General features: G+C 41.5%; 1 protein-coding gene across 1 annotated transcript in view; it reads left to right on the forward strand.

The window, feature by feature from the left end:
- The window catches only part of ryr2a (ryanodine receptor 2a (cardiac)), a gene marked incomplete at both ends in the record, with an annotated part of 435130 nt that overhangs the window by 305018 nt on the left and 103177 nt on the right, over positions 1 to 26935 (forward strand). The window contains 15 exons of the mRNA XM_080517507.1: positions 1663 to 1855; positions 2349 to 2431; positions 4208 to 4365; positions 8554 to 8641; positions 9438 to 9530; positions 9655 to 9825; positions 10301 to 10360; positions 10857 to 11000; positions 24663 to 24775; positions 25384 to 25480; positions 25558 to 25664; positions 26124 to 26175; positions 26271 to 26321; positions 26410 to 26509; positions 26585 to 26664. Coding sequence (XP_080373633.1) covers positions 1663 to 1855; positions 2349 to 2431; positions 4208 to 4365; positions 8554 to 8641; positions 9438 to 9530; positions 9655 to 9825; positions 10301 to 10360; positions 10857 to 11000; positions 24663 to 24775; positions 25384 to 25480; positions 25558 to 25664; positions 26124 to 26175; positions 26271 to 26321; positions 26410 to 26509; positions 26585 to 26664 — 1590 coding nt within the window. The remainder of the gene's footprint in view (positions 1 to 1662; positions 1856 to 2348; positions 2432 to 4207; positions 4366 to 8553; positions 8642 to 9437; positions 9531 to 9654; positions 9826 to 10300; positions 10361 to 10856; positions 11001 to 24662; positions 24776 to 25383; positions 25481 to 25557; positions 25665 to 26123; positions 26176 to 26270; positions 26322 to 26409; positions 26510 to 26584; positions 26665 to 26935) is intronic.

Below are 26935 nucleotides of genomic sequence, written 5' to 3' on the forward strand. Positions count from 1 at the left end.
CAAGCCCTCGCAGCCTGCGGCTCCACCCACCTTGACCCACTTGTGTAAATGTCACCTCTTGTAAAGCCCGGTTCACACGGCAGGATTATAAAATTGTCAGCAGATTTCCCAAACCTGAGAGACCGCACACACGGCGATAAATAATCACAGGTTTATCAGTTTTGGTCGTACATTGTGTGGTGAGCAGCCACACGGCAACATCAACACACAAACTGATTTCACTGGCGAACATTCCCAGATTAGACCGAAAATCTCGCAAAACCTCTGGAGATCAAACGTGATTCCAGAGTAAACAAACCTGGTGGATGAAGAGGATGCAATGGCGATCGTTTGCGGTGGGGGTTTTTTTTTCTGAAAAAACACGTTTTAAAAAGAAGAGGCGTTGGTTCATCATGACAGCGGTTTTGATGTTTTGGATTCCCCGCCCACTTCCGGTCCAGCGCCACTACATCACCTCGCTTTCTGATTGGCTACGCGTCACAGTCAGCAGGCTCATAGCGTCTTCCCCTCAGAGGAAACCACACATGGCGAGAACTCTGACCAAAACAATCCAACATGTTGAATATCCCTGATCTCAGATGGGAGCGGTCCCAACATCCTTCCCAGCAGACGAGAGCATCTGAACTCACGGCAGGAATATGTGATAAGATGATCTGATGATGATCTGAGCGTCTTTAGACTGTCAGAAGGAGAGAATCGGGCCAAAATCGGTCTAATTATCCTGCCGTGTGAACCGGGCTTAAGTGACCAATAAAGAGGAAGGTAAGGTGATAATGTCGGAATTTAAATAAAATAATCAACAAAAAAAGAATCAATATGAATCCAAAATAAAGCAAAAGAAAGAATTTAGGCTGTAACTAAACTTAAGCCTAAACTAAACAAATGACATATAGCTCCAACAGTCAGTATTCTAGTTTTATTGGCCATATCAGTATTTTTATAGTTGAGACTCACCCCTGATGGCATCTGTTGCGTCATCAGCCCATACGGATGTCGGGTGCTCTCCATTGTCTGTAGTGTATTCTTCTAAACATGCATGTCTATGTGGTTTCATTACAAACTCAAGCAACAGCGCCCTTGCATGGCCTGGCATACTAACTAAACCATTGTCTCTGTGTCTGCTGCTGCAGCGTAAACACTCCTTTTTTCTTTTTTCTTTTTTTTAACGGATTAGGTGTTGTCACATTAAACGTCTTGTGAGCAGGGCCCGTGTGTGTGTGTGTGTGTGTGTGTGTGTGTGTGTATGCGCGCGCTTGTGTATGCAGACATTACTGAGATGCCCATCTTCAGTGAATGTATGAATAAAGAGGGTGAAATATAAAATGTTTACTAAGAAAGGTCGTGAGCACATTGTAAATTTAGGGGACCTTCAGATCAAGCAACAAAAGGTTCAAGAACAGTGATCTGTCGGGGTCACAGGTCACCAGTGAAACAGGTGATGGGGTCTACAGGTGAATGAGGTCATTTCCCCCCATCCTCTATCTCTGTCTTTGCCCTGTGATGGACTGGTGACATGTCCAGGTGGAACCTGTGTTCAGTCAGCTGGAATTAGCTCTAGTGTCACCATACTCTTTGTATAAAGCTGATGGATGGATGGGTTCCCAGATGAGTGTTAGATTTTGTCAACTGCAGCTTGATGTCTCACTGTATTTTCTTCCACAGGTCGTGTTGCCCATGATGTGCAGCTACATGTCTCACTGGTGGGAACATGGACCAGAGAGCAGTTCAAACATGGCTGACAACTGCTGCACATCTGTGACCTCCGACCACATGAACACCTTGCTGGGAAACATCCTCAAGATCATCTACAACAACCTGGGAATAGATGAGGGTGCCTGGATGAAGAGACTGGCTGGTAAACATCAATGCCCATGAGAGACAGACAGCGTCTTGAAAGCTGCAGTTTAGTCTTCCTCAGACGAGCTTCAAATAGGAACAAATCTCACAAGAGTTCACTTAGTGGTTAGTTGACAGTCCCACATATCATTATCTTTAACTTTAACATACTGTATGTTTAGTGTACTTTTATCTATAGGAAAGATCTGCTTTGGACAAACACGCTTCTCTGCTATCGATGGTTCATAGCCCATTACCGTGTGTGTGTGTGTGTGTGTGTGTGTGTAGGTGTGGGTGTGTGGGTGTGTGTAGGTGTGGGTGTGGGTGTGTGTGTGTGTGGGTGTGGGTGTGTGGGTGTGCACGCATAAAATTGATTAGTTGGATGAAATTAGAAAATTGTGTTGTTGGATAAAATAATGGTGAGTTGACTCAAACGCATTTTTAGATCTTCAGAATCAATGAAATGTTGGACGTGCTTGACTGACCTGATTCGATTTGTCCTCTACTCAAAGTATTTTCTCAGCCAATCATCAGTAAAGCCAAAGCTCAGTTACTGAAGACTCACTTCCTACCTCTGATGAAGAAGCTCAAAAAAGTGAGTATCATCATATATATGCTGATCTTTGCACCATGTTGTAAATAAATCCCTCCATTTTAAAAGGCTTTCATAATGAACTCAATAGTCTTAAAAAGTTAAGAGGATTGCTGTGGACTGACATCCCTAAAGAAGATCAGGAAGATCTTCAAAAATATGTCAGTTCTCACCTACCGTATATAATTCTGATATGATATTATTTTTAAATTTAAATGAATAAACTATGTAGAGTTCCACAGGTTTCTCAGATTGCCGTTTGGTTAAAGGGCCTCTAAATGGAAAGTCCAGTTTTAATGTGGCTGTTAGGGTTAGGGCTAGGGTTGCCTCTAAGCCTAACCCTAACCCTAACCCAGTTGTTGCCTCTGGTGCTGAAGCTGCTAAACACATTGTTAAAGTCTCCAGACTACTGACAGATTATAGAAATGTGTTCTACAATGTCAGAAAAGTCATTTTGAACTGAAGCTTTTGGGTCTTTGGTGTAAGTAAATGGACATCAGCCTCACACTGGATGACTATCAGAAACGATTGAACATGTGCAAGAAGCTTCTAGAGCCAGACTGTTGAACTCAATTTGATCTCACTGGGGCAAATAAAAACAATAAACACTAACAACTCAAAACAATTTCCCTCAGTTGGAGTGTAAAAACATTGCATGTCCTGCAAATGTTTACATTTTGTGCACTATTTTGGTGAAATGTATAATAAACTATCTGAAATATTATTAATATACAAAAGGCAGTACATGTCACGGTAAATAAATATCTTCATATTCAAGTTATTTTCCATAAAAATTGATTAAGACAACATATTTTCCCAAACCAAGGCCCTGTGGCACTCCGCTTTCCATCAAACCGCTCTCCGCAATCACACTACGATTTCAATCACTAGTTTTTCTGTTCACGTGTGAGTAAATGAAATCATTTAAAAAAAATAATAATTCAAGAGCCAATCATTTAGTACACCATCATATGCATACATGGAAAATATTTCTTTCACACCGATAGAGTGGACCAACACCATATAGGAAGACAGAATAAAGTGAGCTGACAGCTGTACGCTACAAAACCAGCTCCAACTCGTGGCCTGACTGGCAAACTGTGGTGTTTCCATCAAGGCCATAGTTTTCAAAATGTTGCAGCCTGAATGTGAAACTTTTCTAAAATTAAAACACAATGTTCTTTCCCGTCAGTCTTATCCTCCGAGTATGGTTTAGACATTGATGCTAATTCATTTCCAATAACTTAATAGTTTAGTATTTCTGATCTCTCAAAAGCAAATATTGTAGTTATCTCTCCTCTTTGTGGAAAAGTGCACCCCCACCGGACAAATCAGCAATAGAATAGAATGGAAATACTTTTTTTTTTTTTTTTTTTTTATATTTTAAATACTTTATTAATCCCAAAGAGACATTCTTTGTAGCATTGCTCCACGCAGAAAGAACACTCAGAATAAATAGTAATAGGGTTAGTTTTAGTACGAGTTAAAATAGCAATAAAACTGAATATATTTTATTCTCTTTCATGTGTAATATTAATACGTAAAGGGTTTAGGAATAGAGAAGAAAATTAACACAAAATCCCAACACTATTGTAAAGTCTAATGAATGGTATTTTTTATTTTAAAGTATCTGTATTTTTCATATTGTGTGTGTGTGTGTGTGTGTGTGTGTGTGTGTGTGTGTGTGTGTGTGTGTGTGTGTGTGTGTGTGTGTGTGTGTGTGTGTGTGTGTGTGTGTGTGTGTGTGTGTGTGTGTGTGTGTGTGTGACTGGGGTGTAGAAAGCAGCCGTTGTGCTGATGGATGAAGAGCACAGCAAGACAGAAGGCAGGGGGGAGATGTCGGAGACGGAGCTCCTTATCATGGACCAGTTCACGGTGTTGGTCAGAGACCTTTACGCCTTCTACCCTCTTCTCATACGATTTGTGGACTACAACAGGTAAGAAAATCTAAACACCAGCACCGTTCTTGTTAGGCTCATGGCTTCAGACCAGGGCTGTCAAACTGCATACACTTCGATCATTTAAAATACAATATTATTTTTAACTCAATGCAAAATATACAAGTGAATCCTGCACTTTTTAGCTCATCTTTTACACCTTTCTGCTGCAAGTGATTCTCTGAAGACCATGTCAGTTTGCAAAAATATGGATTCCATGTGAACTGTTTCACATTACAACATTACCACCACAAATGTAAATGTATTTTATTGGGATATTATGTGATAACCAACCAAACATTCTGCATTATCAAATATAGTTTTAGAAATAAAATGTGGAAGAATGTGACGTGTAAGTATTCTATCCCCTTTACTCTGATCCCCTAAATAGAATCCAGTGCTAACAAGAGCCTTCAGAAGTCACTGAATTAGTAAGGAGAGTCTACCTGCGTTTAGCCCAGTGCTTCTCAAATGGTGGGGCGTGCCCCCCTGGGGGGGCGTGGTGGGGTGTCAGGGGGGGCGCGAGGCGGGGGCGACTTTCAGTATTAGTGTCTTTATTCATGCTTGAAGGATTAAAAAAAGGGCCTCCAGCCACTAGGTGGCAGCAGTGCTCAAACTAATCAACAGGCTGCCTGTTCAACCAGTAGAGAAGAAGAAGTACTACACATGAACACCGGTGTACAGAGCTGGAGGAGGAGGAGGAGAGGTGGAGAAGTTTCTGACAGGAGTGAAAAGAAAAAAGGATGAGGCGTCAGAGGAAAAGAAAACAGGTGACAGTAAACATAAAGCTAGTAAGAGCAGGAGGTATGACGATGCTACGTCGCCCTTGGGTTTACCGTGAACACGTCGGGAACCAGGAAACACCCGTTTGTGTTTTATGTCTAAAAACTCTGGCAGGACAGCATGAAACCAAATAAATGAAGACGACACCTGGAGACCATACACCATACACCTGGAGACCATACACCATACACCTGGAGACCATACACCATACACCTGGAGACCATACACCATACACCTGGAGACCATACACCTGGAGACCATACACCATACACCTGGAGACCATACACCATACACCTGGAGACCATACACCTGGAGACCATACACCATACACCTGGAGACCATACACCTGGAGACCATACACCCGTTATGTCAGTAAGCCACTGGAGTTGTTTCATGGTAAACTCCATGAGTATGGCCAACAAGCCGCTCATTTTGTCAGCGCGGCATCAGTAAACAAAAAAGCCTGTTAGCTCTTACAAAGTTGCTCACCACATCGCAAGGTGCAAAAAAGCTCACACCATAGCAGAGGAGCTAATCCTCCCCGCAGCATTGGACATGGTCACAATCATGCTTGGTGAGAAAAGTGCTGAGGCACTGAAGACTGTCCCTCTTTCTAATGACACGGTCTGACATTTCAGACCACGTATGAATGAGTATGAATCAGCCTTGAGTGTGTCTGTCAGTTTGGAGGAGAAGCTGGTTCTGTTTAATGATAAAGCGGCTTTGCAGACAAGAAACTCGTCTTGTGGGACACTATAATAATAATGCATACTGACTTGGACAAGTAACTTTAATCAGATTACTGGTGTGGAAATGCAGATGATCTGGTTCAGTTGGCTTCATTGACCCTGGACCTTCAGCGTGCACTGACGTGGTTCTCAGCAGAGTGTGAAGCAGCTGGGATGAAGATCAGCACCTCTAAATCCGAGGCCATGGTTCTCCACCAGAAAAAGGTGTCTTGCCCCCTCCAGGTCGGTGGAGTGCCCTTGTCCCAGGTGGAGGAGTTCAAGTATCTCGGGGTCTTGTTCACGAGTGGGGGGAAGATGGAGCGTGAGATCGACAGGCGGATCGGTGCAGCGTCTGCAGTTATGCAGACGTTGTATCGGTCCGTCGTGGTGAAGAAGGAGCTGAGCCAAAAGACAAAGCTCTGGATTTACTGGTCGATCTTCGTTCCTCCCCTCACCTATGGTCATGAACTATGGGTCATGACCGAAAGAACCAGATCCCGGATACAAGCGGCTGAAATGAGCTTCCTCCGTAGGGTGGCTGGGTGTACCCTTAGAGATAGGGTGAGGAGCTCAGTCACCCTTAGACATAGGGTGAGGAGCTCAGTCACCCTTAGAGATAGGGTGAGGAGCTCAGTCACCCTTAGAGATAGGGTGAGGAGCTCAGTCACCCTTAGAGATAGGGGGAGGAGCTCAGTCACCCTTAGACATAGGGTGAGGAGCTCAGTCACCCTTAGACATAGGGTGAGGAGCTCAGTCACCCTTAGAGATAGGGTGAGGAGCTCAGTCACCCTTAGAGATAGGGGGAGGAGCTCAGTCACCCTTAGACATAGGGTGAGGAGCTCAGTCACCCTTAGACATAGGGTGAGGAGCTCAGTCACCCTTAGACATAGGGTGAGGAGCTCAGTCACCCTTAGACATAGGGTGAGGAGCTCAGTCACCCTTAGAGATAGGGTGAGGAGCTCAGTCACCCTTAGAGATAGGGTGAGGAGCTCAGTCACCCTTAGAGATAGGGGGAGGAGCTCAGTCACTCTTAGAGATAGGGTGAGGAGCTCAGTCACCCTTAGACATAGGGTGAGGAGCTCAGTCCCCCTCAGAGATAGGGTGAGGAGCTCAGTCCCCCTCAGAGATAGGGTGAGGAGCTCAGTCACCCTTAGAGATAGGGGGAGGAGCTCAGTTACCCTTAGAGATAGGGTGAGGAGCTCAGTCATCAGGGAGGAGCTCGGAGTAGAGCCGCTGCTCCTCCACATCCAGAGGAACAGCTGAGGAGGTTCGGGCACCTGTTTCAGATGGACGCCTCCCTAGGGAGGTGTTCCATCATGTCCCTCCAGTAGGAGGTCTCAGGACAGACCCAGGACACCTGGAGGGACTATGTCTCTCTATGACCTGGGAACACCTTGGGGTGCCACGGGAAGAGCTGGAGGAAGAGTCTGAGTGAGGGAAGTCTGGGCAACTCTGCTGAGACTGCTGCCTCCAGGACCCGTCCTGGATAAGCAGTAGATGATGGATGGACGGTTTAGAAATAGTAACATGTTAAATTACTGTACTGTTAAGTTATTGTATAAAGTGGGCATATGAGAGTAACGCATTACGAGCATCACTGTTACTGATGAACCAAAAATATTGCTTTATTATAAAGAAGTGCTGTGGAGCGTCTCAAAGTGGAACAATGCAGCCTCATACAGACCTCAGCCTGCGGTCATAACATGACGCAAGACCTGGAAGTGAAGTTAGTTACAATTCTATTACAATGAAAAGCGTCTGAAAAATGACAATGGAAAACTATTTCTATATTGTGTATCCTTGGCAGCTGACTGTGTGGCTCTACCATCACTGCAATGTTACTCGAGGTAATTAACTCGTGGCCACAATTAAAGGATCTTGCAGCCACATATTGAATTATCTTGTTCCCTCGCTTTATTCATTTGAAGTAATGACTTATTATCTCGTTCCCACATATTGTTAGTATTTTTCTCTATGGCCACTCCAGGGCTTCGTACAATCACTTTCTATATTGTTCTCTCAGGTCAAAATTAAAAAAAGATGAGGCAACATGATGCTGTCTATCATCGAGATCACTTTTTATGTTCCACTTTAATATCCTGATCTCCGCGTAGTTTGTCATGTTTCATAGTAGTATTATAGACCAGATAAAAACACTGCACTGCCATCCACCACTATGTCATTTTCGGTAACTGGTAATACTTAAGAAAAAATGCGGAAGAACGGAGGCTTGAAAGTGGGTGGAGCCTTGGGCAAAGTATTAACCTCACTGTTAGCTTTGACGGCGACTTAAACTAACGAGATGACTAACCATGTTTTGAACAAAGGATTTAACCAGTGGTTGGGGCTGAACCAGTGGTTAAAATAACCCAGTTTTGAACAACTGGGCCCTGAACATTAATAACTACCAGTGTGAAAAACATTACAACTGTGTGCAGGAGTACGTCGTCGTTGTGATCTGTACTCTGAAATCAACAAAGTGCAGCTCCAAGTGGTGGGATGAGGAGCAGCAGTATATTGTTATGAAATGTTTCAGTTCATGTCTTCTCAGTTATTTTACAAGGTTTTTCTGTATGTTTGACTCTGCTGTTTGAGATCTTGCATAACCACAACCTGTGCTGTGCCGCCTGCAGTAAGCCAGCTATTTTGTATGCTAATTGACTGCTTGTGTTTGCAGGGCCAGATGGTTAAAAGAGTCCAACACAGAGGCTGAGGAGCTGTTCCGAATGGTGGCTGAGGTTTTCATCTTCTGGGCCAAGTCGCATGTAAGGACAATTGAGCAGATTAAAGGGTTAAGACACAGTACTACAAATTTCACTATTTCACTTCAATATTTTAGATTTACAGCATGTAATATTTGAATGAATGGAAACTAAATTGCCTGTCAAGATAACTCTCATTGCTTGTCGTCATGAAAGTCTGGACTTGGAGAAGCTCTGGTCCGTTGTTGGATTAGTCTAAATCAGTAGAGACAAAGATTGGACAGTATAATGTAGATATGTGACAATAATGGTTTATGGATTACAAGCCGCCCTCTTCACATTTTTTGTAATATGCAAGATTATATGAAATGGATCTGAGGAAATGCAATTATTTTACATTAAATTAGTGGCCAGGCATTAGTCTTCATAATCCTTGAAGATGAAATGCACAGTCACAGATTGACTCTGGAGTATGTATAATAAAACCCTGCAAGTGGTTGCAATTAAATATGTTAGAAGAGTGGTCTGAAGAGACAGTTCTATTAAATGTTCTTTACGGTGGCTTCTGGTGAAGGAAGGGATAATGGTTACTCAGGCCATCAAACATCAAACATCAGGAGCTCCAAAGACTCAACCTCATACACACTGAGTAGCAGCTGATCACTTATGATTCACTGTGAAGTTACCGCAAGTGGTACTCTGATATAAAGCCTTAAAAGTAATGATAATAAGTGTACTCTTCTACTTGTAAATATATGTTATAAATGATGATCATCAGATGAGAGTAAATCCAGGACAGACGATACAGACCCACAGGGCTGGTTGAAAGAGGAGACAGAGCTGTGTTGTTTGTCTGCAGAACTTCAAGAGAGAGGAGCAAAACTTTGTGGTCCAGAACGAGATCAACAACATGTCCTTCCTCATCTCTGACACCAAGTGTAAGATGTCCAAGGTAACGACACTCGAGGCTACTGAAGAAACATCAGTGAAAACCTGTGGAACCAATAGCAGGTAGTACATTTACCATCATAAGGTACTTGTTTCCATCTCTTTTCTTTTGTTTGGCGTTGCTTCAGGGAATAGTTTCTGATCAGGAGAGGAAGAAGATGAAGAGAAAGGGCGATCGGTACTCAATGCAGACCAGTCTGATTGTTGCCACTCTGAAGCGGCTGCTTCCTGTGGGACTCAACATCTGCGCTCCCGGAGAACATGAGCTCATTGCACTGGCGAAGAGCCGCTTCACTCAGGTAGAACCTTCAACGACCTATCCACTGTTCGGTATCCTGTTTTTAGAATCCACAGTTTCGTATCCTGTATCCAGTATCCTGCATTCAGTATCTTGTGTTCAGTAATCACCGTTCCGTATCTTGAATTCAGTATTCACCATTCAGTATCTGTGTTCAGTATCCTGCTTTCACTGTCTTGTGTTCAGTATCCTGCGTTCAGTATCCACCATTCAGGATCCTGCGATCAGTATCCACCATTTGAGATCCTTTTGAGACAGAAATAAAGGTTTTTCTAATTTGGGAAACAAATTGAAACCAACTGATAATGTAATTCCTGCAACACATTTCACAAACGGGCTGGTCCAATCAGATTTGCTAAGATCCTGTCTAAAGCGATAATTCCATGCAAAAGATTGTGTGCATTCAGATGAGGGTTTTATTCTATTATTGCTTTAGTTCTCTGTGGAGAACAGTTAATGACAAGGTTTCTCTACAGAAAGACACAGAGGACGAAGTTAGAGAAATCATCAAGAACAATCTGCATATACAAGGGAAGGTAAGCACCTTTTTAACTTTAAGTTTGAATCATTTCTTTGTTGAGGAATATGAACCAATTTATTTGTAGCCAAAAAGAATAATTCCTAACTAAAAAAAAGTGTTTTTACATTTCATCTAGCTATTGCCACATACCAAAATCTATTTTGTTTTGCCTCATAACATGCAACAAAACATTATGAATTGGATTCATGGAGCATTCAAAGATTCAGCTGCTGACAAACATCACAATATGTCTCAGAGTTTATTTGTGTCCATGACATGATGGATTACAGCTGTTTAGCAGCAGAAGAGTGATCTACACATTATTCTGACATAATTACATGGCTGGTCAGTGTATACAAGTAGTATTTTGACATATTGCTTGCCGACTTTCATCTAATTTTACATCTGATATGCTGCTCTTTTTTATACTGCACTTATGATATGTATTTGTAACTGACAGGTTGAAGCTGAGCTCATACAGAAGTCCACTAATGTGTTTGTGTTGGTTGCAGTTGGAGGATCCAGCTATCCGATGGCAGATGGCTCTGTACAGAGACCTCCCCTATCATTATGAAGACACGCCTGATCCTGAAAAGACTGTGGAAAGAGTCCTGGACATCGCTCATGTCCTCTTCCACCTGGATCAGGTCTGCACAGTGAGGAATACATTCTATTTAAAAGAGTTTTATCAGGAAGTGTTCAGCTTTTGAAGAGGAAAAAGACTCATAGTCAGATCAGGTTTCCTTCATAGTTCAGAGTTTGTTTCATTGTTATTGTATGGTACAATGAAATTCTATTTGGCACTTGGTGCAAAGAGTCACCGAGGTAGCCAGTGTGTGCAACAAGCATGCGCAGCACAACATGCTTAGATGGACAATGGAAAACAGGAGGTAAGGAGAGGTAAAAAAAAAAAAAAAAAGCAAGTCCCAAACTATGCTCCTTTGGAGGGGGTACAGTGTGGGAGTAGGAAAAAAAATCTCCTCAGTACATAGAAACACGTAAAAAAACCCGCTTACAACAAAAATTGGAGAACAATGCACATATGGGCAAGGTGGTGGGGCTTGTAACCATTGCGCTGCAGGGCATGTAACCATTGCGCTGCAGGGCATGTGTGCATCACTCGGCCCTCCTGCTGCCACTATGGGGGGGGGGGGCATTGAGTCGATCCTGGTCGCTAATCTAATCAATTCGATTCAACTTTATTTATATAGCACCAAATACAAACACAGTCATTCCAAGGTGCTTTTCAGAGAGGAAATAGAAAAGCCCAACAGATCCACATGAGCAGCAGGTTTATTTGCGACTGTGGAAAGAAAAATTCCCTCTAACAGGAATAAACCTTTGTAGAAACCAGAGTCAGAGGTGGAGGAATTCTGCTGACCAGTTGGGGTGAAAGGATAGAGGAGAGGAGAGGAGAGGAGAGGAGAGGAGAGGAGAGGAGAGGAGAGGGAAGACAGAGAGATATAATGAGAGGAGAGGAGAGGAGAGGAGAGGAGAGGAGAGGAGAGGAGAGGAGAGGAGAGGAGAGGAGAGGAGAGGAGAGGGAAGACAGAGAGATAGAATGAGAGGAGAGGAGAGGAGAGGAGAGGAGAGGAGAGGAGAGGAGAGGGAAGACAGAGAGATAGAATGAGAGGAGAGGAGAGGAGAGGAGAGGAGAGGAGAGGAGAGGAGAGGGAAGACAGAGAGATAGAATGAGAGGAGAAGAGAGGAGAGGAGAGGAGAGGAGAGGAGAGGAGAGGAGAGGAGATGAGATGAGATGAGATGAGATGAGATGAGATGAGAGGAGAGGAGAGGAGAGGAGAGGAGAGGAGAGGAGAGGATAGGGAAGACAGAGAGATAGATTGAGAGGAGAGGAGAGGAGAGGAGAGGAGAGGAGAGGAGAGGAGAGGAGAGGGAAGACAGAGAGATATAATGAGAGGAGAGGAGAGGAGAGGATAGGGAAGACAGAGAGATAGATTGAGAGGAGAGGAGAGGAGAGGAGAGGAGAGGAGAGGGAAGACAGAGAGATAGAATGAGAGGAGAGGAGAGGAGAGGAGAGGAGAGGAGAGGGAAGACAGAGAGATAGAATGAGAGGAGAGGAGAGGAGAGGAGAGGAGAGGAGAGGAGAGGAGAGGAGAGGAGAGGAGAGGAGAGGAGAGGAGAGGAGAGGGACAGATTGAGAGGAGAGGATAGGGAAGACAGAGAGATAGATTGAGAGGAGAGGAGAGGAGAGGAGAGGAGAGGAGAGGAGAGGAGTGGAGAGGGAAGACAGAGAGATAGATTGAGAGGAGAGGAGAGGAGAGGAGAGGAGAGGAGAGGAGAGGAGAGGAGAGGAGTGGAGAGGGAAGACAGAGAGATAGATTGAGAGGAGAGGAGAGGAGAGGATAGGGAAGACAGAGAGATAGATTGAGAGGAGAGGAGAGGAGAGGAGAGGAGAGGAGAGGAGAGGATAGGGAAGACAGAGAGATAGATTGAGAGGAGAGGAGAGGAGAGGAGAGGAGAGGAGAGGAGAGGAGAGGAGAGGATAGGGAAGACAGAGAGATAGATTGAGAGGAGAGGAAATGTTTTTCATAAAGTTGGAAGGCCTGTAATTTACTAAGACTCCTGGGTCAAGGTGTGTTTTTAACAAGAGGTTTAACAACAGCAACTTAAAAGGCTTGTGGTCCATAACCTGTTATTAGAGATACGTTGATCTGATCTCGTATTGATGTACTAATCACAGGGAAAATATCTTTAAACAGTTTAGAGGATATTGGGTCTCGTAAGCAAGTTGTTGGTTTAGATTATGACACCATTGAGTAGAACTCCAGGACTTGTATTGAGTGGAAGCTGGATAACTGGAAGTCCGGCTCTCAGCGAAGGCGGACGCTTTTTCTTCTCCTCTCCTCTCCCCCTCTCCTCTCCTCCCCTCTTCTCTCTCCTCTCCCCCTCTCCTCCCCTCTTCTCTCTTCTCTCCTCTCCCCCTCGTCTTCCCTGCTTGCTGCTCCGTCCTGTACCGTCTTGTGTCTGATCTACAAGAGACTCTCTTCAGACCCGCATCCGAATTTAACCAGAACCATGGAATTGATCAGCTGGTCTCTCAATGTGATCGACCAAATGTTTACAACACGAAGATCGCGCTGGTTACTAGCAGGTTTTGAGCTAATAAAACTAGTTGGTATTGGCAGGTTACTAGCAGGTTTTGAGCTAATAAAACTAGTTGGTATTGGCAGGTTACTGGCAGGTTTTGAGCTAATAAAACTAGTTGGTATTAGCAGGTTACTGGCAGGTTATGAGCTAATAAAACTAGTTGGTACTGGCAGGTTACTAGCAGGTTTTGAGCTAATAAAACTAGTTGGTACTGGCAGGTTACTAGCAGATTATGAGCTAATAAAACTAGTTGGTATTGGCAGGTTACTGACAGGTTATGAGCTAATAAAACTAGTTGGTATTAGCAGGTTACTGGCAGGTTATGAGCTAATAAAACTAGTTGGTATTGGCAGGTTACTGACAGGTTATGAGCTAATAAAACTAGTTGGTATTAGCAGGTTACTGGCAGGTTATGAGCTAATAAAACTAGTTGGTATTGGCAGGTTACTGACAGGTTTTGAGCTAATAAAACTAGTTGGTATTGGCAGGTTACTAGCAGGTTTTGAGCTAATAAAACTAGTTGGTATTGGCAGGTTACTGACAGGTTATGAGCTAATAAAACTAGTTGGTATTGGCAGGTTACTGGCAGGTTATGAGCTAATAAAACTAGTTGGTATTGACAGGTTACTGGCAGGTTTTGAGCTAATAAAACGAGTTGGTATTAGCAGGTTACTGGCAGGTTATGAGCTAATAAAACTAGTTGGTATTGGCTGGTTACTAGCAGGTTTTGAGCTAATAAAACTAGTTGGTATTGGCAGGTTACTAGCAGGTTTTGAGCTAATAAAACTAGTTGGTATTGGCAGGTTACTGGCAGGTTTTGAGCTAATAAAACTAGTTGGTATTAGCAGGTTACTGGCAGGTTATGAGATAATAAAACTAGTTGGTACTGGCAGGTTACTAGCAGGTTTTGAGCTAATAAAACTAGTTGGTACTGGCAGGTTACTAGCAGATTATGAGCTAATAAAACTAGTTGGTATTGGCAGGTTACTGACAGGTTATGAGCTAATAAAACTAGTTGGTATTAGCAGGTTACTGGCAGGTTATGAGCTAATAAAACTAGTTGGTATTGGCAGGTTACTGACAGGTTATGAGCTAATAAAACTAGTTGGTATTGGCAGGTTACTGACAGGTTATGAGCTAATAAAACTAGTTGGTATTAGCAGGTTACTGGCAGGTTATGAGCTAATAAAACTAGTTGGTACTGGCAGGTTACTAGCAGGTTTTGAGCTAATAAAACTAGTTGGTACTGGCAGGTTACTAGCAGATTATGAGCTAATAAAACTAGTTGGTATTGGCAGGTTACTGACAGGTTATGAGCTAATAAAACTAGTTGGTATTAGCAGGTTACTGGCAGGTTATGAGCTAATAAAACTAGTTGGTATTGGCAGGTTACTGACAGGTTATGAGCTAATAAAACTAGTTGGTATTGGCAGGTTACTGACAGGTTATGAGCTAATAAAACTAGTTGGTATTAGCAGGTTACTGGCAGGTTATGAGCTAATAAAACTAGTTGGTATTGGCAGGTTACTGACAGGTTTTGAGCTAATAAAACTAGTTGGTATTGGCAGGTTACTAGCAGGTTTTGAGCTAATAAAACTAGTTGGTATTGGCAGGTTACTGACAGGTTATGAGCTAATAAAACTAGTTGGTATTGGCAGGTTACTGGCAGGTTATGAGCTAATAAAACTAGTTGGTATTGACAGGTTACTGGCAGGTTTTGAGCTAATAAAACTAGTTGGTATTAGCAGGTTACTGGCAGGTTATGAGCTAATAAAACTAGTTGGTATTGGCTGGTTACTAGCAGGTTTTGAGCTAATAAAACTAGTTGGTATTGGCAGGTTACTAGCAGGTTTTGAGCTAATAAAACTAGTTGGTATTGGCAGGTTACTAGCAGGTTTTGAGCTAATAAAACTAGTTGGTATTGGCAGGTTACTGGCAGGTTTTGAGCTAATAAAACTAGTTGGTATTAGCAGGTTACTGGCAGGTTATGAGCTAATAAAACTAGTTGGTACTGGCAGGTTACTAGCAGGTTTTGAGCTAATAAAACTAGTTGGTACTGGCAGGTTACTAGCAGATTATGAGCTAATAAAACTAGTTGGTATTGGCAGGTTACTGACAGGTTATGAGCTAATAAAACTAGTTGGTATTAGCAGGTTACTGGCAGGTTATGAGCTAATAAAACTAGTTGGTATTGGCAGGTTACTGACAGGTTATGAGCTAATAAAACTAGTTGGTATTGGCAGGTTACTGACAGGTTATGAGCTAATAAAACTAGTTGGTATTAGCAGGTTACTGGCAGGTTATGAGCTAATAAAACTAGTTGGTATTGGCAGGTTACTGACAGGTTTTGAGCTAATAAAACTAGTTGGTATTGGCAGGTTACTGGCAGGTTTTGAGCTAATAAAACTAGTTGGTATTAGCAGGTTACTGGCAGGTTATGAGCTAATAAAACTAGTTGGTACTGGCAGGTTACTAGCAGGTTTTGAGCTAATAAAACTAGTTGGTACTGGCAGGTTACTAGCAGATTATGAGCTAATAAAACTAGTTGGTATTGGCAGGTTACTGACAGGTTATGAGCTAATAAAACTAGTTGGTATTGGCAGGTTACTGACAGGTTATGAGCTAATAAAACTAGTTGGTATTGGCAGGTTACTGGCAGGTTATGAGCTAATAAAACTAGTTGGTATTGGCAGGTTATTGGCAAGTTATGAGCTAATAAAACTAGTTGGTATTGGCAGGTTATTGGCAGGTTATGAGCTAATAAAACTAGTTGGTATTGGCAGGTTATTGGCAAGTTATGAGCTAATAAAACTAGTTGGTATTGGCAGGTTATTGGCAGGTTATGAGCTAATAAAACTAGTTGGTATTGGCAGGTTACTGGCAGGTTATGAGCTAATAAAACTAGTTGGTACTGGCAGGTTACTGGCAGGTTATGAGCTAATAAAACTAGTTGGTATTGGCAGGTTACTGACAGGTTATGAGCTAATAAAACTAGTTGGTATTGGCAGGTTACTGGCAGGTTATGAGCTAATAAAAGTAGTTGGTATTGGCAGGTTATTGGCAAGTTATGAGCTAATAAAACTAGTTGGTATTGGCAGGTTATTGGCAGGTTATGAGCTAATAAAACTAGTTGGTATTGGCAGGTTACTGGCAGGTTATGAGCTAATAAAACTAGTTGGTATTGGCAGGTTACTGGCAGGTTATGAGCTAATAAAACTAGTTGGTATTGGCAGGTTACTGGCAGGTTATGAGCTAATAAAACTAGTTGGTATTGGCAGGTTACTGGCAGGTTATGAGCTAATAAAACTAGTTGGTATTAGCAGGTTACTAGCAGGTTATGAGCTAATAAAACTAGTTGGTATTGGCAGGTTACTGGCAGGTTATGAGCTAATAAAACTAGTTGGTATTGGCAGGTTACTGGCAGGTTTTGAGCTAATAAAACTAGTTGGTATTAGCAGGTTACTGGCAGGTTATGAGCTAATAAAACTAGTTGGTACTGGCAGGTTACTAGCAGGTTTTGAGCTAATAAAACTAGTTGGTACTGGCAGGTTACTAGCAGATTATGAGCTAATAAAACTAGTTGGTATTGGCAGGTTACTGACAGGTTATGAGCTAATAAAACTAGTTGGTATTGGCAGGTTACTGACAGGTTATGAGCTAATAAAACTAGTTGGTATTGGCAGGTTACTGGCAGGTTATGAGCTAATAAAACTAGTTGGTATTGGCAGGTTATTGGCAAGTTATGAGCTAATAAAACTAGTTGGTATTGGCAGGTTACTGGCAGGTTATGAGCTAATAAAACTAGTTGGTATTGGCAGGTTATTGGCAAGTTATGAGCTAATAAAACTAGTTGGTATTGGCAGGTTACTAGCAGATTATGAGCTAATAAAACTAGTTGGTATTGGCAGGTTACTGACAGGTTATGAGCTAATAAAACTAGTTGGTATTGGCAGGTTACTGACAGGTTATGAGCTAATAAAACTAGTTGGTATTGGCAGGTTATTGGCAGGTTATGGGATAATAAAACTAGTTGGTATTGGCAGGTTATTGGCAAGTTATGAGCTAATAAAACTAGTTGGTATTGGCAGGTTATTGGCAGGTTATGAGCTAATAAAACTAGTTGGTATTGGCAGGTTACTGGCAGGTTATGAGCTAATAAAACTAGTTGGTACTGGCAGGTTACTGGCAGGTTATGAGCTAATAAAACTAGTTGGTATTGGCAGGTTACTGACAGGTTATGAGCTAATAAAACTAGTTGGTATTGGCAGGTTACTGGCAGGTTATGAGCTAATAAAAGTAGTTGGTATTGGCAGGTTATTGGCAAGTTATGAGCTAATAAAACTAGTTGGTATTGGCAGGTTATTGGCAGGTTATGAGCTAATAAAACTAGTTGGTATTGGCAGGTTACTGGCAGGTTATGAGCTAATAAAACTAGTTGGTATTGGCAGGTTACTGGCAGGTTATGAGCTAATAAAACTAGTTGGTATTGGCAGGTTACTGGCAGGTTATGAGCTAATAAAACTAGTTGGTATTGGCAGGTTACTGGCAGGTTATGAGCTAATAAAACTAGTTGGTATTAGCAGGTTACTAGCAGGTTATGAGCTAATAAAACTAGTTGGTATTGGCAGGTTACTGGCAGGTTATGAGCTAATAAAACTAGTTGGTATTGGCAGGTTACTGGCAGGTTATGAGCTAATAAAACTAGTTGGTATTGGCAGGTTATTGGCAGGTTATGAGCTAATAAAACTAGTTGGTACTGGCAGGTTATTGGCAGGTTATGAGCTAATAAAACTAGTTGGTATTGGCAGGTTATTGGCAGGTTATGAGCTAATAAAACTAGTTGGTATTGGCAGGTTATTGGCAGGTTATGAGCTAATAAAACTAGTTGGTATTGGCAGGTTATTGGCAGGTTATGAGCTAATAAAACTAGTTGGTATTGGCAGGTTATTGGCAGGTTTTGAGCTAATAAAACTAGTTGGTACTGGCAGGTTATTGGCAGGTTATGAGCTAATAAAACTAGTTGGTATTGGCAGGTTACTGGCAGGTTATGAGCTAATAAAACTAGTTGGTATTGGCAGGTTACTGGCAGGTTATGAGCTAATAAAACTAGTTGGTATTGGCAGGTTACTGGCAGGTTATGAGCTAATAAAACTAGTTGGTATTAGCAGGTTACTGGCAGGTTATGAGCTAATAAAACTAGTTGGTATTGGCAGGTTATTGGCAGGTTATGAGCTAATAAAACTAGTTGGTACTGGCAGGTTATTGGCAGGTTATGAGCTAATAAAACTAGTTGGTATTGGCAGGTTATTGGCAGGTTATGAGCTAATAAAACTAGTTGGTATTGGCAGGTTATTGGCAGGTTATGAGCTAATAAAACTAGTTGGTATTGGCAGGTTATTGGCAGGTTATGAGCTAATAAAACTAGTTGGTATTGGCAGGTTATTGGCAGGTTTTGAGCTAATAAAACTAGTTGGTACTGGCAGGTTATTGGCAGGTTATGAGCTAATAAAACTAGTTGGTATTGGCAGGTTACTGGCAGGTTATGAGCTAATAAAACTAGTTGGTATTGGCAGGTTACTGGCAGGTTATGAGCTAATAAAACTAGTTGGTATTGGCAGGTTACTGGCAGGTTATGAGCTAATAAAACTAGTTGGTACTGGCAGGTTACTGGCAGGTTTTGAGCTAATAAAACTAGTTGGTATTGGCAGGTTACTAGCAGGTTTTGAGCTAATAAAACTAGTTGGTATTGGCAGGTTACTGACAGGTTATGAGCTAATAAAACTAGTTGGTATTGGCAGGTTACTGGCAGGTTATGAGCTAATAAAACTAGTTGGTATTGACAGGTTACTGGCAGGTTTTGAGCTAATAAAACTAGTTGGTATTAGCAGGTTACTGGCAGGTTATGAGCTAATAAAACTAGTTGGTATTGGCTGGTTACTAGCAGGTTTTGAGCTAATAAAACTAGTTGGTATTGGCAGGTTACTAGCAGGTTTTGAGCTAATAAAACTAGTTGGTATTGGCAGGTTACTGGCAGGTTTTGAGCTAATAAAACTAGTTGGTATTGGCAGGTTACTGGCAGGTTATGAGCTAATAAAACTAGTTGGTATTAGCAGGTTACTGGCAGGTTATGAGCTAATAAAACTAGTTGGTATTGGCAGGTTACTGGCAGGTTATGAGCTAATAAAACTAGTTGGTATTAGCAGGTTACTGGCAGGTTATGAGCTAATAAAACTAGTTGGTACTGGCAGGTTACTAGCAGGTTTTGAGCTAATAAAACTAGTTGGTACTGGCAGGTTACTAGCAGATTATGAGCTAATAAAACTAGTTGGTATTGGCAGGTTACTGACAGGTTATGAGCTAATAAAACTAGTTGGTATTAGCAGGTTACTGGCAGGTTATGAGCTAATAAAACTAGTTGGTATTGGCAGGTTACTGACAGGTTATGAGCTAATAAAACTAGTTGGTATTGGCAGGTTACTGACAGGTTATGAGCTAATAAAACTAGTTGGTATTAGCAGGTTACTGGCAGGTTATGAGCTAATAAAACTAGTTGGTACTGGCAGGTTACTAGCAGGTTTTGAGCTAATAAAACTAGTTGGTACTGGCAGGTTACTAGCAGATTATGAGCTAATAAAACTAGTTGGTATTGGCAGGTTACTGACAGGTTATGAGCTAATAAAACTAGTTGGTATTGGCAGGTTACTGGCAGGTTATGAGCTAATAAAACTAGTTGGTACTGGCAGGTTACTGGCAGGTTTTGAGCTAATAAAACTAGTTGGTATTGGCAGGTTACTAGCAGGTTTTGAGCTAATAAAACTAGTTGGTATTGGCAGGTTACTGACAGGTTATGAGCTAATAAAACTAGTTGGTATTGGCAGGTTACTGGCAGGTTATGAGCTAATAAAACTAGTTGGTATTGACAGGTTACTGGCAGGTTTTGAGCTAATAAAACTAGTTGGTATTAGCAGGTTACTGGCAGGTTATGAGCTAATAAAACTAGTTGGTATTGGCTGGTTACTAGCAGGTTTTGAGCTAATAAAACTAGTTGGTATTGGCAGGTTACTAGCAGGTTTTGAGCTAATAAAACTAGTTGGTATTGGCAGGTTACTGGCAGGTTTTGAGCTAATAAAACTAGTTGGTATTAGCAGGTTACTGGCAGGTTATGAGCTAATAAAACTAGTTGGTACTGGCAGGTTACTAGCAGGTTTTGAGCTAATAAAACTAGTTGGTACTGGCAGGTTACTAGCAGATTATGAGCTAATAAAACTAGTTGGTATTGGCAGGTTACTGACAGGTTATGAGCTAATAAAACTAGTTGGTATTAGCAGGTTACTGGCAGGTTATGAGCTAATAAAACTAGTTGGTATTGGCAGGTTACTGACAGGTTATGAGCTAATAAAACTAGTTGGTATTGGCAGGTTACTGACAGGTTATGAGCTAATAAAACTAGTTGGTATTAGCAGGTTACTGGCAGGTTATGAGCTAATAAAACTAGTTGGTACTGGCAGGTTACTAGCAGGTTTTGAGCTAATAAAACTAGTTGGTACTGGCAGGTTACTAGCAGATTATGAGCTAATAAAACTAGTTGGTATTGGCAGGTTACTGACAGGTTATGAGCTAATAAAACTAGTTGGTATTGGCAGGTTACTGACAGGTTATGAGCTAATAAAACTAGTTGGTATTAGCAGGTTACTGGCAGGTTATGAGCTAATAAAACTAGTTGGTATTGGCAGGTTACTGACAGGTTTTGAGCTAATAAAACTAGTTGGTATTGGCAGGTTACTAGCAGGTTTTGAGCTAATAAAACTAGTTGGTATTGGCAGGTTACTGACAGGTTATGAGCTAATAAAACTAGTTGGTATTGGCAGGTTACTGACAGATTATGAGCTAATAAAACTAGTTGGTATTAGCAGGTTACTGGCAGGTTATGAGCTAATAAAACTAGTTGGTATTGGCAGGTTACTGACAGGTTTTGAGCTAATAAAACTAGTTGGTATTGGCAGGTTACTAGCAGGTTTTGAGCTAATAAAACTAGTTGGTATTGGCAGGTTACTGACAGGTTATGAGCTAATAAAACTAGTTGGTATTGGCAGGTTACTGGCAGGTTATGAGCTAATAAAACTAGTTGGTATTGACAGGTTACTGGCAGGTTTTGAGCTAATAAAACTAGTTGGTATTAGCAGGTTACTGGCAGGTTATGAGCTAATAAAACTAGTTGGTATTGGCTGGTTACTAGCAGGTTTTGAGCTAATAAAACTAGTTGGTATTGGCAGGTTACTAGCAGGTTTTGAGCTAATAAAACTAGTTGGTATTGGCAGGTTACTGGCAGGTTTTGAGCTAATAAAACTAGTTGGTATTAGCAGGTTACTGGCAGGTTATGAGCTAATAAAACTAGTTGGTACTGGCAGGTTACTAGCAGGTTTTGAGCTAATAAAACTAGTTGGTACTGGCAGGTTACTAGCAGATTATGAGCTAATAAAACTAGTTGGTATTGGCAGGTTACTGACAGGTTATGAGCTAATAAAACTAGTTGGTATTAGCAGGTTACTGGCAGGTTATGAGCTAATAAAACTAGTTGGTATTGGCAGGTTACTGACAGGTTATGAGCTAATAAAACTAGTTGGTATTGGCAGGTTACTGACAGGTTATGAGCTAATAAAACTAGTTGGTATTAGCAGGTTACTGGCAGGTTATGAGCTAATAAAACTAGTTGGTATTGGCAGGTTACTGACAGGTTTTGAGCTAATAAAACTAGTTGGTATTGGCAGGTTACTGGCAGGTTTTGAGCTAATAAAACTAGTTGGTATTAGCAGGTTACTGGCAGGTTATGAGCTAATAAAACTAGTTGGTACTGGCAGGTTACTAGCAGGTTTTGAGCTAATAAAACTAGTTGGTACTGGCAGGTTACTAGCAGATTATGAGCTAATAAAACTAGTTGGTATTGGCAGGTTACTGACAGGTTATGAGCTAATAAAACTAGTTGGTATTGGCAGGTTACTGGCAGGTTATGAGCTAATAAAACTAGTTGGTATTGGCAGGTTATTGGCAAGTTATGAGCTAATAAAACTAGTTGGTATTGGCAGGTTATTGGCAGGTTATGAGCTAATAAAACTAGTTGGTATTGGCAGGTTACTGGCAGGTTATGAGCTAATAAAACTAGTTGGTACTGGCAGGTTACTGGCAGGTTATGAGCTAATAAAACTAGTTGGTATTGGCAGGTTACTGACAGGTTATGAGCTAATAAAACTAGTTGGTATTGGCAGGTTACTGGCAGGTTATGAGCTAATAAAAGTAGTTGGTATTGGCAGGTTATTGGCAAGTTATGAGCTAATAAAACTAGTTGGTATTGGCAGGTTATTGGCAGGTTATGAGCTAATAAAACTAGTTGGTATTGGCAGGTTACTGGCAGGTTATGAGCTAATAAAACTAGTTGGTATTAGCAGGTTACTGGCAGGTTATGAGCTAATAAAACTAGTTGGTATTGGCAGGTTACTGGCAGGTTATGAGCAAATAAAACTAGTTGGTATTGGCAGGTTACTGGCAGGTTATGAGCTAATAAAACTAGTTGGTATTAGCAGGTTACTAGCAGGTTATGAGCTAATAAAACTAGTTGGTATTGGCAGGTTACTGGCAGGTTATGAGCTAATAAAACTAGTTGGTATTGGCAGGTTACTGGCAGGTTATGAGCTAATAAAACTAGTTGGTATTGGCAGGTTATTGGCAGGTTATGAGCTAATAAAACTAGTTGGTACTGGCAGGTTATTGGCAGGTTATGAGCTAATAAAACTAGTTGGTATTGGCAGGTTATTGGCAGGTTATGAGCTAATAAAACTAGTTGGTATTGGCAGGTTATTGGCAGGTTATGAGCTAATAAAACTAGTTGGTATTGGCAGGTTATTGGCAGGTTATGAGCTAATAAAACTAGTTGGTATTGGCAGGTTATTGGCAGGTTTTGAGCTAATAAAACTAGTTGGTACTGGCAGGTTATTGGCAGGTTATGAGCTAATAAAACTAGTTGGTATTGGCAGGTTACTGGCAGGTTATGAGCTAATAAAACTAGTTGGTATTGGCAGGTTACTGGCAGGTTATGAGCTAATAAAACTAGTTGGTATTGGCAGGTTACTGGCAGGTTATGAGCTAATAAAACTAGTTGGTATTAGCAGGTTACTGGCAGGTTATGAGCTAATAAAACTAGTTGGTATTGGCAGGTTATTGGCAGGTTATGAGCTAATAAAACTAGTTGGTACTGGCAGGTTATTGGCAGGTTATGAGCTAATAAAACTAGTTGGTATTGGCAGGTTATTGGCAGGTTATGAGCTAATAAAACTAGTTGGTATTGGCAGGTTACTGGCAGGTTATGAGCTAATAAAACTAGTTGGTATTGGCAGGTTATTGGCAGGTTATGAGCTAATAAAACTAGTTGGTATTGGCAGGTTATTGGCAGGTTATGAGCTAATAAAACTAGTTGGTACTGGCAGGTTATTGGCAGGTTATGAGCTAATAAAACTAGTTGGTATTGGCAGGTTACTGGCAGGTTATGAGCTAATAAAACTAGTTGGTACTGGCAGGTTATTGGCAGGTTATGAGCTAATAAAACTAGTTGGTATTGGCAGGTTATTGGCAGGTTATGAGCTAATAAAACTAGTTGGTATTGGCAGGTTATTGGCAGGTTATGAGCTAATAAAACTAGTTGGTATTGGCAGGTTATTGGCAGGTTTTGAGCTAATAAAACTAGTTGGTACTGGCAGGTTATTGGCAGGTTATGAGCTAATAAAACTAGTTGGTATTGGCAGGTTACTGGCAGGTTATGAGCTAATAAAACTAGTTGGTATTGGCAGGTTACTGGCAGGTTATGAGCTAATAAAACTAGTTGGTATTGGCAGGTTACTGGCAGGTTATGAGCTAATAAAACTAGTTGGTATTGGCAGGTTACTGGCAGGTTATGAGCTAATAAAACTAGTTGGTACTGGCAGGTTACTGGCAGGTTACACACTGCTTTGCACCAAACGCATACAAAAAGATTGCACTAACGCCACAATCTGACCAGTGTTTTGGACTAAACCTGAGTGTGAACACATCCTGAGGCCAACTCGTGGCATCAGATACAGTTTAATTTAGAGACAGAGCAAGAAAAAAAGAGATGGAATATTCTTTGCAAACGTTCTCCAGACGTCTGACTGTTGTCGGCGTGTTCGACCTTGTGTGTGTAGGTGGAGCATCCTCAGCGCAGTAAGAAGGCTGTGTGGCACAAGCTGCTGTCCAAACAGAGGAAGAGAGCCGTGGTGGCCTGCTTCAGGATGGCGCCTCTCTACAACCTGCCCAGGTCAACACACACACACACACACACACGCACGCACGCACGCGCGCACACACACACACACACACACACACAACTTTTACAGTTATTAATTATATAAATTACTTTTTTGTTTTTCTATAACTTCTGCTCATGGAAGTTGCACGTGACAACTGTTTAGGTTATTACAGATGTGGCTTCTGTCCCTCTCAGTTGTAACTATTTGTGTGAACATTCATGGACATTCACACCACTGGTGAGGTTACTTTCTGTTCACCGATATTTGTGCTTTCTCTCTGAGTTATGTCAAAAGGTTTTTGATAAATACTGTATGTCCACCTGCTGCACAACAGTAAAAAATATAAAATAAAATTCTGACCCATTTTTTTCTTTTCCTTATCTTCGATGTCCATATTTGGAGATCATTTTATGACATTTATTTTCCTGAGTCAAGTTTTGTCTACTTGTAAAATCAAGATGATCCATCGTTCACACCTGCTGAGGTGTTCAAACTTCATCAACTCTGAGATATTTAGATGAGGAAACTGACTTACTTGTTGTTTTCACTCTTTCTGGTTCATAGTGAATATTTTTCCATTCAAGGATTATTCACACAAATCTTGTCTTCGAACTAGACACCGGGCGGTGAACTTGTTCCTGCAGGGCTACGAAAAGTCCTGGATCGAGGCCGAAGAGCATTACTTTGAAGATAAACTCATAGAGGACCTTGCTGTGAGTCCACAACAAAAGAAGAACACTTACTGTGAGAAAATAAAGCAATGACTATGCTTGCTGGGTGTTTTGTTCAGAAACCAGGCGAGCAGGAGCTTCCTGAGGAAGAGGAGGGGTTGAAACACATCGACCCTCTGCACCAGCTCATCCAGCTCTTCAGCAGGACTGCCCTCACAGAGAAATAGTGGGTCCATCACATGAAAGGAAAGCTGGAGGGTCTTAATCACTGTACTAAGTACATTTCCATCCAAACATCTCCAAATGCTTCAGCAATCTATGACTTTCTACTGAACAGATCAAACTTTGGGGTTCAAATTTTAATTATGGGGGGAGGAAAAAAAACTGTGGATTCAGTAAAAGAGTGTTAAAGACCTCTGAAACTAATGAAACTATGAGCATGTCTGACAGATTATCATCGATAGCTTACAATAAAGCTCACTTCTGTTTCTCTGTGAAGAAAAGCTTTATTAAAGTGACTGAATCAATCACAAGTTCTGCTGGAAGGAAATGTTGGCTTTCTTTGGAATCAACAGTTCTAGTCCACATATAAACAGTTTATTTCATCTACCAACTAAAAACAATACAGTTTTGACTAAATACAGCATTAAATCCTCTGTGTGTATCTCTGTGTTTCCCTCTGAAGCAAACTGGATGAAGATAATCTGTACATGGCCTATGCAGACATCATGGCTAAGGTAATGAGATATCACTCATTATTTGAATTCAGAAGATTGTCATAGGAGGATTGTGATGATGATGACTCTTCTGGGTTCATGTGTTTTCCCCTCAGAGCTGCCATGATGGAGAGGATGAGGATGGCGAGGAAGTGAAGACTTTTGAGGTAGGTAATTGCCTCCTCTATTATGTTGGTTTATTTCTGTGGATAAGTGAGCTGCTGTCAGAACAATGTCATGTTTTAAAACCCTCAGGAGAAGGAGATGGAGAAGCAGAAGTTGCTGTACCAGCAGGCCCGTCTCCATGACCGTGGAGCTGCTGAGATGGTCCTGCAAACCATCAGCGCCAGCAAAGGTGAAGGAAACAGGAGAGCAGGTAGGCTGTGAGCTAGATTCAAGGCTGAGACTGTTTTCTTTCTGTCCTCCTCAGGTGAGATGGGTCCAATGGTGGCTTCCACTCTGAAACTGGGCATCGCTATTCTCAATGGAGGAAACTCGACTGTCCAGCAGGTAAACCCCACTCATCTGTCTTCAAGCTGTCAGAGCTGCTGGAATCACACAGCTCAGGTCACAACATGTGCACACACATGTGACATGTTTCAGGAAAAATGGTGGGACAGCAGCTCAAAACTCATTCTAATAGATAATAGCCTTCTGATGACATCACCATCGGCAGTGGTTGTGCCCTGAACTGCTTACATAAAGAGTGAAAGAATTTGTGCGGTAGCTCTCCTTTGATAATGGTGTTAATAAGTAAAACCAGTCTTCTTGTTTAAATACA

The sequence above is a fragment of the Blennius ocellaris genome (assembly GCF_963422515.1).
Source record: "Blennius ocellaris genome assembly, chromosome: 21".
Taxonomy (NCBI): Eukaryota; Metazoa; Chordata; class Actinopteri; order Blenniiformes; family Blenniidae; genus Blennius; species Blennius ocellaris.